The sequence below is a fragment of the Psammomys obesus genome, unplaced genomic scaffold (assembly GCF_907164565.1).
Source record: "Psammomys obesus unplaced genomic scaffold, mPsaObe1.curated_primary_1811, whole genome shotgun sequence".
Taxonomy (NCBI): Eukaryota; Metazoa; Chordata; class Mammalia; order Rodentia; family Muridae; genus Psammomys; species Psammomys obesus.
In genome coordinates this window covers 20,850,604-20,865,393 of record NW_026596117.1, presented here as the reverse complement: position 1 = coordinate 20,865,393, position 14,790 = coordinate 20,850,604, and the positions used below count along the sequence as shown (strand labels likewise).

Below are 14,790 nucleotides of genomic sequence, written 5' to 3'. Positions count from 1 at the left end.
TTCCTTCCTTCCTTCCTTCCTTCCTTCCTTCCTTCCTTCCTTCCTTCCTTCCTTCCTTCCTTCCTTCCTTCTCCTTCCTTCTCCTTCCTTCTCCTTCCTTCTCCTTCCGTTTCCTTCCGTTTCCTTCCGTTTCCTTCCTTTTCCTTCCTTTTCCTTCCTTTTCCTTCCTTTTCCTTCCTTTTCCTTCCTTCCGAGACAGGATTTCTCTGTGTAGCCCTGCTGTCCTGGAACTCCCTCTGTAGACTAGGCTAGATCAGGCTGGCTTTGAACTCAGAGATCCACCTGTTTCTGCCTCCTGATTGCTGGAATTAAAAGGCATATATCACCATGTCAGGCCGTTTTTTCTTTCTTATTTTATTTATTTATTTTATTAATTACAGTTTATTAACTTTGTATCCCAGCTGTAGCCCCCTCCCTCATCCTCTCCCTCCCTTTTCTCCTCCCATGCCCCTTTCCCTAGTCCACAGATAGGGGAGGTCCTCCTCCCCTTTCCTCTGACCCGAGCCTATCAGGTCTCATCAGGCCTGCATTGTCTTCCTCTGTGGCCTGGCAAGGCTGCCCCCACCCCCTCAGGGGGAGGTGATCAAAGAGCCAGCCACTGAGTTCATGTCAGAGACAGTCCCTGTTCCCATTACTAGGGAACCCACTTGGAAACTGAGCCGCCATGGGCTACGTCTGTGCAGTGGTTCTAGGTTATCTCCATGCATGGTCCTTGGTTGGAGTATCAGTCTCAGAGAAGATCTCTGGGCTCAGATACTTTTGTTCTGTTGCTCTCCTTGTGACGCTGCAGTCCCCTCCAGGTCTTTTATCTCCCCTTCTTTCATAAAATTCCCTGCAATCTGCTCAAAGTTTGGCTATGAGTCTCAGCATCTGCTTTAATACCCTCCTGAGTAGAGTGTTTCAGAGGCCCTCTGTGATAGGCTCCTGTCTTGTTCCCTGTTTTCTCCCTCTTTCAATGTCTGTCCTGTTTGCCCTTCTGAATGAGGACTTAGCATCTTAACCAAGGTCCACCTTCTTGCTTAGCTTCTTTAGGTGCACAGATTTTAGTATGTTTATCCTATATTATATGTCTAATATCCACTTATAAGTGAGTATATACTACGTGTGTCTTTCTGCTTCTGCCTCACTCAGAATGATCTTTTCTCGTTCCCTTGCACATTTCACGATTTTCTTGTTTTTAATTGCTGAGTAGTATTCCATTGTGTAAATGTACCACAATTTCTGCATCCATTCCTCAATTGATGGACATCTGGGTTGTTTTGTTTCCGGGTTCTGGCTATTATGAATAAAGCTGCTTCGAACATGGTTGAGCAGACGTCCTTGTATACTTGAACATATTTTGGATATATGCCTAGGAGTGGTATAGCTGAATCTTAAGGTAGCAATATACCTAATTGTTTTGAGAAAGCTCCAGATTGATTTCCAAAGTGGTTGTTCAAGTTTATATTTCTTCCAGCAGTGGAGGAGGGTTCCCCTTTCTCCACATCCTCTCCAGCATGTGTTGTCACTTGAGTTTTTGTTCTTAGCCATTCTGATGGGTGTAAGGTGAAATCTCAGGGTTGTTTTAATTTGTGTTTCCCTGATGACTAAGGACGCTGAACATTTCTTTAAGTGTTTCTCTGCCATTTGATATTCCTCTATTGAGAATTCTCTGTTTAGCTCTGTACCTCATTTTTTAATTGCATTACTTGCTTTGTTGGTATGTAAATTCTTGAGTTGTTTATATATACTAGATATTAATCCTCTGTCAGATATAGGGTTGGTGAAGATCCTTTCCCAGTCTGTAGCCTGGTGTTTTGTTCTGATGACAGTGTCCTTTGCTTTATAGAAACTTTTCAGTTTCATGAGGTCCCATTTATTGATTGTTGATCTCAGAGCTGTGTTGTTGATGTTCTGTTCAGGAAGTTGTCTCCTGTGCCAGTGGGTTCAAGGTTCTTCCCCAATTTTTCTTCTAACAGTTTAGTGTGTCCAGTTTTATGTTGAGGTCTTTGATCCACTTGGACTTTAGTTTTGTGCAGGATGATAAGTATGGATCTATTTGCATTTTTCTACATGTAGATATCTAGTTAGATCAGCACCATTTGTTAAAGATGCTGTCTATCTTTTATCCATAGTATGGTTTTGGCAACTTTGTCAAAAATCAAGTATCCGTAGGTGTGTAGGTTTATTTCCCCTCCTCTATTCCTTGGAAAAGGGTAGTCCCCACTTCCCGGTATTTCTTCTTAAACAGAGTCACAGAGTAGCTCCAATTACTGTGTAGCCAAGGCTGGCCTACTCCTCCTGCCTGTGTATTACCATACCACCATGCACACGCCCGACTGTCTGATTTTCCTATTGTTGCTTTCCAGCTAAGTGCTGGAATTACAGGCATGTGCCACCTTGCTGACTCAGAGCCTAGTGTGTATGCACTTTCTAACAATAAGACATTCATTTAAAACAAGACATTTATTTCAAACTGTGTGTTATGTATTGTGTTCTTCTAGACAAAGAAACAGAAAGAGACTGACGACACCCCAAGTGACCCGTCTTTCCAGGATTTTGAGTACCCTGAGTACGATGACTACAGGGCAGAAGCTTTCCTACACCAGCAGAAGAGGATGGAGTGCTACAGCAAAGCTAAGGAGGCCTATCGCATGGGGAAGAAGAATGTGGCCACCTTTTATGCTCAGCAGGTGAAGTGGAAAACTGATTACAGTTTGTTCATCAACTACGGTATTTAATCAGTACATGATACTTAGACTATGTTTTGGCTTAACAATTGGGGAAGAATTTAGAGACTATATAAGTGACATATAAAGTGGCCTAATATAAAAGAATGCAGAGATTGTGAGAATTTTATTTACTTTGCTCAGTTTCTGTCATTTTGTTTGTATGTATAGCTTCATGAATTAACAGTTGTTATTCAGGTCTTAGTGTGAACTTACTCTTACACATGCTAGGACAAGTGCTGTACCACTGAGCTGTATTTCCAGCCCTCTTTATTTTACCCCTTTTCTTTTCCTCTCCTATCTCTCCTCTACCTACATCTCTCCTCCTTTAACTTTTATTTTGAGGTGAGTCTCACTAAATTATCCAGACTGGCCTTGAACTTGTGATTCTGTGCCTTAGCTTTCCAAGTTTCTGGGAGTATCGCCTGGGGAACTGTGGTTTATTTTCCCATATTTTCCTTTAGGTTAAGTTGAATCATCTGGTAGTCTTAGCAGTTTATTATTCAGTAGTATGTCTGAACAGATACAAATTTCTTGGAGGAGAGAAAGCAGAAAAGGTTGTGTTATGTTGGAATCACATGGGTCTTACATTATGTAATGTTTTGGATTTTAGTAAAGCATTATTTATTTGTGTGTGTGTGTGTGTGTTGTGTAATGTGTATGTATTTGGTACATGCATGTTAGTGTGTGAGTGCATGTTCTTGTGCATATAGAGACCAGAGGAGGACACCAGGTATTTTCCACTATCGCTTTCCCATTTATGGCCATAAGACAGTCATTAAAGATGTCTGAACTAGAACCTCACCTTTTCAGCTAGGCTGGTTTGCCATTGAGCCTCCGGGGGGGGGCTCTACCTGTCTCTCCCCTGATGCCAAGGTTAAGGCACATACAGATATGCCCAGCTTTTTACTTTGATTTCAATTCAAGTCCTCATGCTTGCACAGCAAGTGTTCTTAACCACTGAGCCATCCCCTATCCTTTAACATCGCTTCATGTTTACAAATAGGGAAAGAGCATTAATATTTTTCAAGAGAGCAGACTTTCTTGCTAGGCTCATTCTACATGACAGTGTAAGAAACATCCTTTTTATTTGTGGTTTCATATTCTTTAATCTATTATTGATCAGAAAGTGTCAAACTATTATACATACCCTTTGAGCCTTAACAACAGACCTTGGGCACAGGATGAGGGGCTAACTAGAAGGTGTTTGAAAGGACCATCAAGCTGAGAGACCCACAATTATTGTATAATACACTATTTCTCAAACATTAAGCCAGTTGGTTCTTTCTTGAGCTAAATATTAAGTTTCCTTTTATGACTTTTATTTGAGGATTTTTTCTACTAGGATTGAGTAGTTTAAAAACCATATTATTTAGTTACTGAATTTCTCTATAAAGTTTGGTTCATTCTTGCCTTTTAGCTTGTTACATCAAGATATTTACCTAGTTCTGAGTTGTTTAGGGCACTTCGGCTTCTTTGAATGTCTAAGTGGTAGTTATCAAAAGTCTCTTGTTGGTGATGTATTTATAATTAAAGGGCAGTCTTCATGAGCAGAAAATGAAGGAAGCCAACCACCTTGCTGCTGTGGAGATCTTTGAGAAAGTCAATGCCTCCCTGCTGCCGCAGAACGTCTTAGACCTCCATGGGCTGCATGTGGACGAAGCTATAGAGCATTTGACAACAGTTTTACACCAGAAAACAGAAGGTAGGAATGTACTGACAACATTGATACTGATGGGCCTTGTCAAATACTGTGAATCTGCCTGTGCAGACTGGGACTATTTGCTTTATTTGTAGACATTTGTATTAGTTGTTCTTCAAAGAATTTTCATTGGCTGCCTTGAATAATGTCTTTAGTAGATGTTTGCTCAGATACAAGAGGAAGTAAGGTTTTCTGCAGAATTGCCCCAGAGGCAGGCTTTCTAAATGCTGAGAGTGTCAGTGTTCCTTTCTTTCTGCTAGTTACACAGGTAGCAGGAAAGGTCACACCTGCCATTTCCTAAATTCTAAACGTCTTTCCAGGACATCTTTCAGCTAGAGCTCTATTTCAAGACTTCATTCAGTGTCATGCATTTCATACATTAAAGTGTCTTGGTGTAGCATCGTGCTTCATTTGCGTTAGTTGGTAGCTTCCATAGAAAGTTCATTCTGTTTTAGTTATCTCAGACAGTAATACTAGACATCATCTGTTTGTCATTACTGGAGAATTTTAGAATTATAAAGATGCCCTGCATTGGTCAGACTGTATATCCATTTATCAGTTCAGTACATATCACTGTGATAAAGTAATATTAATATGTAAGATTGAAAATTCATCTGCTTATTCTGAAGCATCACAACTCTGTTGAAGAGGTTCTAGATTATTAAAAAAAAAAAAAAGTCCATAGAGCAGTGAGTCCAATAAACAAGTGCAGACATTTTTACTGTTTCTTGTTTTTAAAATGCCTCTTTTATACTTATCTCCAATCTCCTTCTTCCTTTTTTTTCCTTTTTCTCTTCTTTTTTTCTTTCTTTTTCTTTTTTCAAGACAGGGTCTCTCTGGATAGCCCTGATTGTCTTGGAACTCTCTGTGTAGAATAGGCTGGCCTTGAACTTAGAGATCTGCCTGCCTCTGCCTCACTGAGTGCTGGTTTTAAAGGTGCGCACCACCATGCCCAGCTTCATCCAGTAATTTAAAACATCTGTTTCCAGCTCCTGTAAGATAGCTTTTTGCTGACCCATTTGAAAATAAGTTGTAGATAATGTGGTGATTTAACTCTGAAATACCTTAGCATCTATATTTCTAAAGTACAGACTAACCCTCCTTTCTAGCCGTTATGCCCTTTCCACCTTGAAGACACTGAACATCTCTAGAAACATTGTCTAATATAGAGGCCGTGTTCTAGTTTTTCCATCTTTTGTACATACTGTCCTACATAGCTGTGCCTTTCCCTGTTCTCTCTGGGATCTAGTCAAGTATAGCATGTTCTTGTTTATCATCCAATGTGCTTTACTATAATTTGGAATAGTTTTTTTTTCTTCAATGTCATTAACATTTATGTAGGCTCCAAGCTTACATCTTATATTTCAGATATATATAATTAATTCCTTTTCTTTAGACAATTCAGGCTGAATTTAAATTTAAAAAGGTCTTATACTACATGGGTGACTGGAGAAGCCAGCCTACGTTACATTGTAAGGTATTTTTTAAAAACAATATTAGTTAGCCAAGCAGTGGTGGCATACGCCTTTAAACTCAGCACTGAGAAACTGCAGTCATGTCTTGTTATGGGGAATTGTGTCCCTCTGAAACAGCAAGCCAGGACATTCTCATGCTCCTGCAGCCATGCGAGGTCAGCCTGAGCCACAGAGCTAGTTCTAGGATAGACAAGGCTACACAGAGAAACCCTGTCTCAAAAAACCAAAACCAAAAAATCCCAAACTATATTGTTTACATTGATAATGTTTCAGCTGTTCTTGGTGAATAGTCAGGAGATGTTCACAGCCTGTTTGTCCTAATTTTGAAGAGGTTGTTGGATGCTCTATAGGAAACTTCTGTCAAATTTCTCTGTGGATAAAAATATGCTTTTATCTTGTTGCTGCTAATTAATAGTCTTTGGTGGGTGGTATGCTGTGAGTCTTAACCACTGTTCTAAGAATATTTTATCAATGGTTTTAGCATGTATTGATAGCTCTTGCCAAGTAAATTACTGCATTGGTGGTTGAATGATAGAGTTATAATTTTTGTTTGAGACAGGGTTTCTCTGTGTAGCCCTTTTGTTCTGGAACTTTCTTTGTCATTCACGCTGTCTGAGAACTCAGATTCATTTGCCTCTGCCTCCCAACTTACCAGCAGATGGCAGGATTGCCGAATAGAAGTGTTGGGGGTAAGGGGTAGGAATCTGTGGGGTAGCCTGTATTAGTTTCAGTGATAATATAAAAGACCTTTCAAAATTGAGGATAAATAGAGATGTCTGGGTCCTGTATGCCTTGTGTTGAAGTCCACATACCCCTGTGAAGTATTTTGGCTTCAGATAAACCATGAAGTTGAGAGTTTGGATGTGATAAGTAATAGGAATTCATGGGGGACAGAGGGACAAGTTAAATATAACCACAAAGATACAGTCAGCAAAATAAAGCCTGGAAATCTATGACAAATAACCTCTTTTTAAAAGTAAACATAAACAAAAATAAAGGGAATGAAAGCTTTTGATTTATAGCCATCTAAGAAATACATCAGAATTGGGCACAGTTGCACACACCTTTAATTCTAGCACTCAGGAGACAGAGGCAGGTGGATCTCTGAGTTTGAGGATAGCCTGGTCTACAGAGTGAGTTCCAAGTCAGTCTGAGCTCAAGGCCAGCGAGGGCTACAGAGTAAGACCAGACCCTACATGAAAAAAACCAAATTAACAGAATGAGATTTTTTTTCAAATCTGAATAAAAACAAACAACAAACAGAAAATCCAAAATCACTCCATAAATGGATTTCAGATAATTGGGGAACTGTGATTAATTAAGATGATAATTGAAACAGAGTTTCTCTATGTAGTCCCTGCTGTCCTAGAACTCACTAGGCTTCCCTATGCCTCCCAGGTAGGAGGATTAAAGGTTGTACAACACCACCTGGCTTGTTACATTGTTTTAGAGGAGTCATTTTTGGGAATCATTTGAGCATTTGTTGTTTAAAATTATTAGCAATCTGGAATGTGCTTCAAATGAAGTTAAACAGTTGTTTCAAAGATGATAAATATATCAGGGGCAGTCTGTAATTTTAGACAGTGAACACATATAGGAACTTTTAAGACAAAAATCTTTTGAGTTTCTCTGTTGTTTGAGGCATGCAAATCAACTGAAGAGTAAAAGCGAACTATTATGTAGAGATGTGGTGAATGATCTATCTGAGGCAGAAATGAATGTATGCTGAAAATGAATTAGAGTAAAGTAGAAACTTTCAGTTTGTTTCAAGACAGGCACTAGTTGTGTAGGTAGCCCAGGCTAGCCTTGAACTCATAACCCTCCTGTCCTAACAACATGAAATCCCAAGCTAATTGGATATGGTGGCCAATGCCGATCACTGTAAGTTACAAGACAGCTTGGTATCTACAGTGAGCTCCATGCTAGCAAGGGCATATAGTGAGACACTGCCTCAAATAAGGAAATAAATAAAATTACAAGCTGGGTATTGACATGCATATAACGGGATTTGAAAATCAATATTTTGGTTCTATTTGAATATTAAGTATGAAGAACAGAATGTAAAGACAGGCTACTTATAAACAAGAAACAAATTTATTACATTAATTACTTCATTATTAATAAGACTTTGATTTTGTTGTTGTTCTGTTAAGAGCTGTTACTGATTGCAGAATCTATGTACCTACCCTCCCAAAGTCAAGTATGAAGGAGCAGCTGCATTCTTTCAAGACATCAGTGTCTTTCAGTATTTGAAAAAAAATCTTTCCTGGGAATTTAACAATGGATTATCTTTGATAGTAGGACCATGTTAAAATTAGATTTGCTAATAGTCAGCTCTTCCTGGAAGATAATGTATATAATAATGGTTATTATTATCTCCTTCCCTAATGTGATGAAACAGGTACCAACAAGTTTGCCCACGATCAATCACACACAGTTAATTTGTGGCAGCACTGTGATTCATACCAAAGTTGGTTGGCTTTAGAGTGTTTAATTAATAGGGTTGTTGTGGAGATTCTAACTCACAAAAATATGTCATGTAAAGCATTCTCTGAGTCCATGTATGTAGTAATTTTTAGATATAATTAATATTGCTGTCATGATTTAGAAAGACTTGTAAAGAATGGAAATCTGTCTCCTCACTTAAGCCTTAATTTTCTTTCCTGGTCCAGAGTCACACCTATGTACTTGAGACTCACCTTGTAATCCTGACTGCCTCCAACTCTTCATCCCCTCTGCTGAGCCTGGTTCCACTGAAGTCTCTAAATGGATAAACTGCTTCAAGGCTCTGTGTACTTTAAAACAGATTACCCCCTTAGGTTTTAAATCTCTAATAAAAAACCATGCAAATAATCTCACATGCTTTTGAATAGTTAGATTTGCTGTTGAGAATGTAAGAAATTATTTTAATTGTTCTGATTCACATTTTAACAGAATTTAAGCAGAGTGGTGGTAAGCCCTATCTTTCTGTGATTACGGGGAGAGGAAACCACAGCCAGGGAGGAGTTGCTCGAATCAAACCAGCTGTCATTAAATACCTCACAAGCCACAGCTTCAGGTGAGTGTAGACTCTGCTGTTAGTACGTTTAAAACTATGAAAACAGTTGCTTCAACTTAGCTATCTGATTTCAGTCACAAATTAGTAATTAAAGGATAACTTTTATTCCTAGATTTATATTGTCTGGTAAATGAGAAACCAAAGAAAAATACGGCTTTTGTCAGTGATGATGCTAAGACTTTCTTAGACATCCTTGCCCTCCTCTGTTAGTGCACTGCCAGTAGAACTAGATGACGTGAGAGCTTAAGACTTGCTAATTTTGAAAGAGTAAGTGTGTTTGTGGTACTTTGGCTGAAATACTTATAATTTGGATGTATTTAAACTTTAGCAGAAGTTTTAACTGAATTTATATGTCCTCATAAGTTAAATGCACTAATAATTTTTATTGACAGGAATGAAATATCCTATTCCATTGTAGTCATTAGTTAGTAATAGAAACTGATGAGGAAAGTTCCAAGTATAACACTTTGTTGCTGAATAGATTCTCTGAGAATATATTAATCCTTAAATCTCTACCCTCATTTTCCAGTCTTCGGATTCTAGTCAGTGTAAAATTTGTTTATGCCATGCAATGAAATATTACTTGAATACCTTTAAAAAATAGTGGCATTAACTTTGCACGTGAAAGCTAGAAGCCTTTTTCAGGGCTAGTTTTACAATTGGATTGGTTAGACTAGAACTTTGTCATGTTGAGGTTAGTGAGCCATCTAAGCTATAGTGTGTGTGTTGACATTTACAGAGACGGAGTTTAAATTTTTGCATGGCCAGATGAATGAGAGTCATCTGCTGTATCAAAGGTTTCCTAGTGCTCAGAAACAATGTAATACACCCTCTTATCTTTCATACAGCAGACTCTTCTTCATGAAGGTCCAGTTCAGGCTTGAGAAGTTTTGAGAAATTTTAAGTTATGTTGGCTAGTACTAATCTAAGACTAGCCTGAAGCTTTAGGATGGTGTTTGCTTTGACAAGAAATCAAGGGGATTGCAAACACAGACATTAATAAAAGAGGCTCTGTTGGTAATAAATATTAAGTATAGATAATTTGAATTGATTATAAGATACAAAAAATTTTGCATTTAAATAATTGTTTTCTCATTTCCACAGGTTCTCTGAAATTAAACCAGGGTGCTTGAAAGTCATGCTAAAGTAAAATTTAAAAAGCCCTTGACTTAGAAGTATGAAGGTTTGTAGATTGAAATTTATTTTACTTGTAGTAATACAGTCAGTTCTTCTTTCAAATGTGTTTTATTAGGAATGTAAAACAAAAATGTTTTTCAGAATTCAAGAAAAGTTTTTACTGGATCAAATACCAACCTGTTACTTGTTAAAACATTAAAAGGAATTTTTATTGATTATAAAATGTCTAAAAAATTATCACCTGCATTTAAAAGTCTTAAGTTCTCTAGTTGGTTCTTAGGAAAACAAAACAACAACAACAACAACAAAAAAAAAAAAAAAAACAAAAAAATCCCCACTGCCTTTGTATTAACTGTTTCACATTTAGGAAAGTCCTAAGGAAATCTCTGAGGACAGTGTACCTGGTTCCTGCCTCGTGATGGATAGTGTTAAAAGGAGGAATAGTAAAGGAATAGTAAAGGTGATCAGCAAAAGCATGAGATTTTTTTTCTGCTTTCAGAGCCTAACACAAAATCAGTTGATTTTGTTGTGTTGTGCCGACAGGCTGACACTCTGTGTCTCTGATTTTCATCACTTTCCTCTTTTGCTGATGTGTGCATTTTCTGGGAGGAAAGGTTGGGTCTGAGAGTAACTTGGAGTCTCAGTTTCAGTAGGTAGGAAAGCTTTCAGAGACGGAGAAGTGGCTAGGTGTCTCTAGTGTGCCGCTGCCATGGGACTCCTCATAGAACTGTCTGAGCGCAATGACACACGGTAGACACAGCTAAAGGCTGTTTTATACTTGAGACTTCATTTCTAAGCAACAGTGAGGCAATCTTATTGACGTAAGTGCAAAAACATTTTTGGTATAACTGTAAAAGAAACCCTTGTAAATTAGAAAGATTTTTTTATCTTTATTTTGCAAAGGAGCCAACTTTCTGAAAAGCCTCATTGAGTTCTTTGCGCTAGTGTCCTGTTCGTATGTAAAGTGTGATTTTCTTAATACAGACTCAGTATGGTGAAGTGTAATTTTTCTAGAATGAGACAGTAGTTAAAATAAATTTAACTTTGGATATACAGACTATTCAATATATATGGTGTCCCAAACAGTTACGTTGCTTTTTATGACCATCATTGCCCTGCACTGACAGTACTGACAGATAAAAGCTCCCAAAGAGCAGACATCTTAGTGGGACTAAAACTGAAAAGCACGCTTTTACATCTTGTGAATCATGCTTTAAAAAAAGAGCCTTACCATTGGGTTTTATTTTCACAAAAACAAAAAACTTATTTGTTACCTACAAATGGTTAGTGATTATTGATACCCAAGTATTTATATTTTTAGACATGTAATAATTTGTTCTAAAAATTGCAGTAGTGTAGCACACCATTTTTGGTAATGCTTAGAAGTGTTATATATGTTAAAGCAGTTCCCTTTTACAATTTAGTACAAAAACCATAAGCAGTAGTTAGTGAAGTAAGTGTATTTCTGTGTTCAAGGTAATATAATTTTAAAAATGAGGGATATCAAACCTGGAATTGTTGGAGTGTGCGCAGCTGCATACTCATTTTCTGTGTTTTATATTTTCTCATGTTAAAAAAATCACATTTGAGTTCTTCAGACATATGGTTATAATTAATAAGAAAGCAGTGCAAGAAGTGCAAGTGTGTTGTGCCGTGGGTGGAAGCCGCTGTAAAGCAGCTGTTCTCACGCTGTGCCCGTCCTGATTTTGAACAGTTTATGATGGAGTAAATCTTATGCAGACCTGAAAATTGTTATGCAGACCAGGTTGGCCTAAAAACTTACAGTCTTTCTGCCTTGCCCTTCCTAAATGTTGAGGCTGCAGGTGTGTTTTGCCATTCTTGGCTTCGTATTTCTTAATTACTGTCTATAAATACACAAAGTTTGAACATTATATATATTTATAATCCCAAAATTTCTCCAACCCTATCTGCTATTGTGTAAGCCGTTATAATTATGAAGGAATATTCTCTGAACTTTCTTTTGCCAATCTCTGAAATTTGCGTTCCCAACAGAGGTAGAGATACTTTGAGAATTATCAAAGATTTTTCTTTTGCCCACTTCTCAATTTTCTGTCAGAGGTAAAGAAGGTTTAGAGATGATCCAGGTTAGAAGAACTCTTTGTAAACTTAGTATTTTAAATCATTTTAAAAGTATAGCATTTCTTACTCCTAAATTGGAAGAGCTTAGTAGCAGTTATATACATTTAATAGTCTGTTATTGGTATGAACCCAATGAAAAAAGATAATTGATACCAACAACTAAGCATTGAGTAAGATGGGCCAGGGCCCTCACGACCATTTTCAGTCCATTTCCTTGTTTCTGTGAGAAAATTGGAGCATGTTTTCTGACGTTTATTAGCTGGTGATGTATTGCTGTTATTTTCAAGTTGAAGGTTTTTTTTTTTTTTTTTCTGTTAGTATTTCCACACTGCTTATATACTGTGACATTTAAGTATCATCCATATTATATAGTGGAAACTGTGACTGAAAGGATTTGTGCTATAACAGATTTTGAGAAGAAACAGCCTCCAGTTCTTTGGGGTGGTTTCCTGTCCTTTGTTTTGGTCTCTTTCTTTTCAAATTCGAGTGTTAGAAGGACATGTGTAATGACAAGGTTAGTTATTTCTGAGCTGGCAGTTGGAAACTTTTGAAAATCAAGAAATTGCTCTGACAATGTTTTAACAGCTCTCAAGAAAATGTATGAAATGGACAAAAATAATGTGTGCTGCTTTTTCCGAGTGCTTTTTCATTGTGCAATGAGGTGATTTTGATAATGCTCTGTGCTGTGCTTAAATGTTGATTATTTTTTAATTACCTGTAAAGAAAACAGATTGAAATGTCTCTGTGGCCAAAACCGAGTGCCATTTAAAAGGAAAAGTAAGTTGGTATAGATTGTATGTTAATGGTGCTTATTTTTAAAGTGTAATTTAAGTTTACAGTATTACTTGATGTCTCTTTACAGAAGTGAGTAGAGAATCAAGGCTAGAACACACCTAGCGGTGTCCTAAAGCCTGCAGAACCTCAGTTAGAGGATGACAGAGTTCATTCATTGTGTCCTCACATTTGAGTGGTTGACTTCATGGTCAGGTGATGAACCTGCTCTTGTCAACCCCAAGACGTCTCATTAAAGTGCCACATTGCAGCTAGCAGTTGAAGAATAGACTAAATGCTTTTCAGACAGTATATCAGAAATAATATGCTTTTATTTGTACTATAAAAATGTGATTTTTGCTGTCAACTCTGTACTTTTTTATTGAAGATGTTTATAACTTTGCTTTTAAAATTTCTTATGAAACCATTTGCAAATTACACAGTTAATATAATAAAATGCTTTGGTCACAGTCCAGTGTGAGGAAATCTTTCGTTTGATGTGGTAGGTTTAGTTGCTTAAATATTAAAGAATAGTTTTGCTGTATCTTTGTGATTCTCTGGGATTTCTTTCATAAAATCTCCAGTTCTGTATAACTGTGCCAGCTTGTGTTGCTTTTGCAGGTGGGTTCACTTTTGGCCCAGAGAAGTGGCTTAGCAGCTGAGCCTCTGTTCACACCTTCACTTCTTTTGACTGACATCAAAATTAGGAGTTATTATTTGTGCCTGTTAGAAACACAAATAATACTTTAACATCAGCTTTATTCAGCCCCCCCCAAAAAAAATCAGTATTGTCAGTTATCAAAGGTATTAAAATACTTAATCAACAAATATTTATTGAGTGTTTGTTACTGAAGATACAGTGTAAGGCAGTTTCTACCCATAGGTGTCTTATATTCTCAATTAATTTGTGTGTAGTGATTAATATTGCCTTCTGTTTTCATATGTTGACTTGTGGATCTCTGGGGATCTTCTTACACAGATGGTGCTACCCCAGTTCAGGGGATAGAGACATACACGATTAGAGAAGGTTTAACTGGCTTGCCAGTCAGCGGCAGAGGCCCAATTCCAGCCTAGATTATCTGATCCCTAGTGTGTAACAGCTGCATATGTCCTTAAAAAGAGGAGAGAAGAGAGCTGGGTGTGGTGGTGCATACCTTCAATCTCAGCACTCTGGAGGCTGCAGAGACAGGAGGATCTCTGTGAGTTTGAGGCTAGCCTGGTCTACATAGTCCTAGAACAGCCAGACCTATATAGTGAGACCATGTCTCAAATAAGAATAATTTAAAAAGGAAAGAGGGAGGGGTGACTGGTTAGCATGTCTTGAAAATCTCCCACTTCTGAAGCTGCCTCCATCCTGCATCCAGAGAGCTGCTGTTTGGGAGGAGGGGGATCAAGTACTTTGGGCAAGACATAATGGCTTATTTATCTCTTGATAGTAAATGCTAGAGGTAAAGATCTAAAACTGATGTGCATGCTTTTTCCAAGAACCTTTTTGGAGGATTTAATGGCCTTTTAGTTTTCTGTCATACCTGGCCTCTAACCACTTTGTTTTGTTAGAAGGACAGGAAGTTAGAAGAGGGCAGGTGCCAGCACTCTGAAAGATACTTTTTAGGAGCTGCTGTAGGTTGGATGTTTTTATTTGCGTTTTATTAGCCAAAATGTAGTCATGTGGTCACATGTACCTACAAGAAAGTCGTGAAGTTCTCTGTTTCTGACTGCGCTATTTTCAGCCAAGTTTTGAATGTTATTTTGAAAGAAAGGAATGGCTATGAGGGGAATGAATAGCAGTCTCGTGTGTGTGTGTGTGTGTGTGTGTGTGTGTGTGTGTGTGTGTGTGTG

The 14,790-nt window shown here is 37.8% G+C and overlaps 1 protein-coding gene across 5 annotated transcripts in view; it reads left to right on the top strand.

Annotated features, from left to right (window-relative positions):
- The window catches only part of N4bp2 (NEDD4 binding protein 2), a 60,987-nt gene extending 47,206 nt beyond the window's left edge, over nt 1-13,781 (top strand). For 3 of the 5 annotated variants that reach the window (XM_055629256.1, XM_055629254.1, XM_055629257.1), the window contains 4 exons: nt 2,484-2,672; nt 4,245-4,413; nt 8,820-8,943; nt 10,048-13,421. In XM_055629256.1, coding sequence (XP_055485231.1) covers nt 2,484-2,672; nt 4,245-4,413; nt 8,820-8,943; nt 10,048-10,093 — 528 coding nt within the window. In that variant the 3' untranslated portion in view covers nt 10,094-13,421. Of the gene's footprint in view, nt 1-2,483; nt 2,673-4,244; nt 4,414-8,819; nt 8,944-9,055; nt 9,211-10,047; nt 13,422-13,572 lie in introns of those variants that run through there. The other 2 variants (XR_008722759.1, XM_055629255.1) reach the window with 2 other exon arrangements.
- Nucleotides 13,782-14,790: the final 1,009 nt, after the last annotated feature.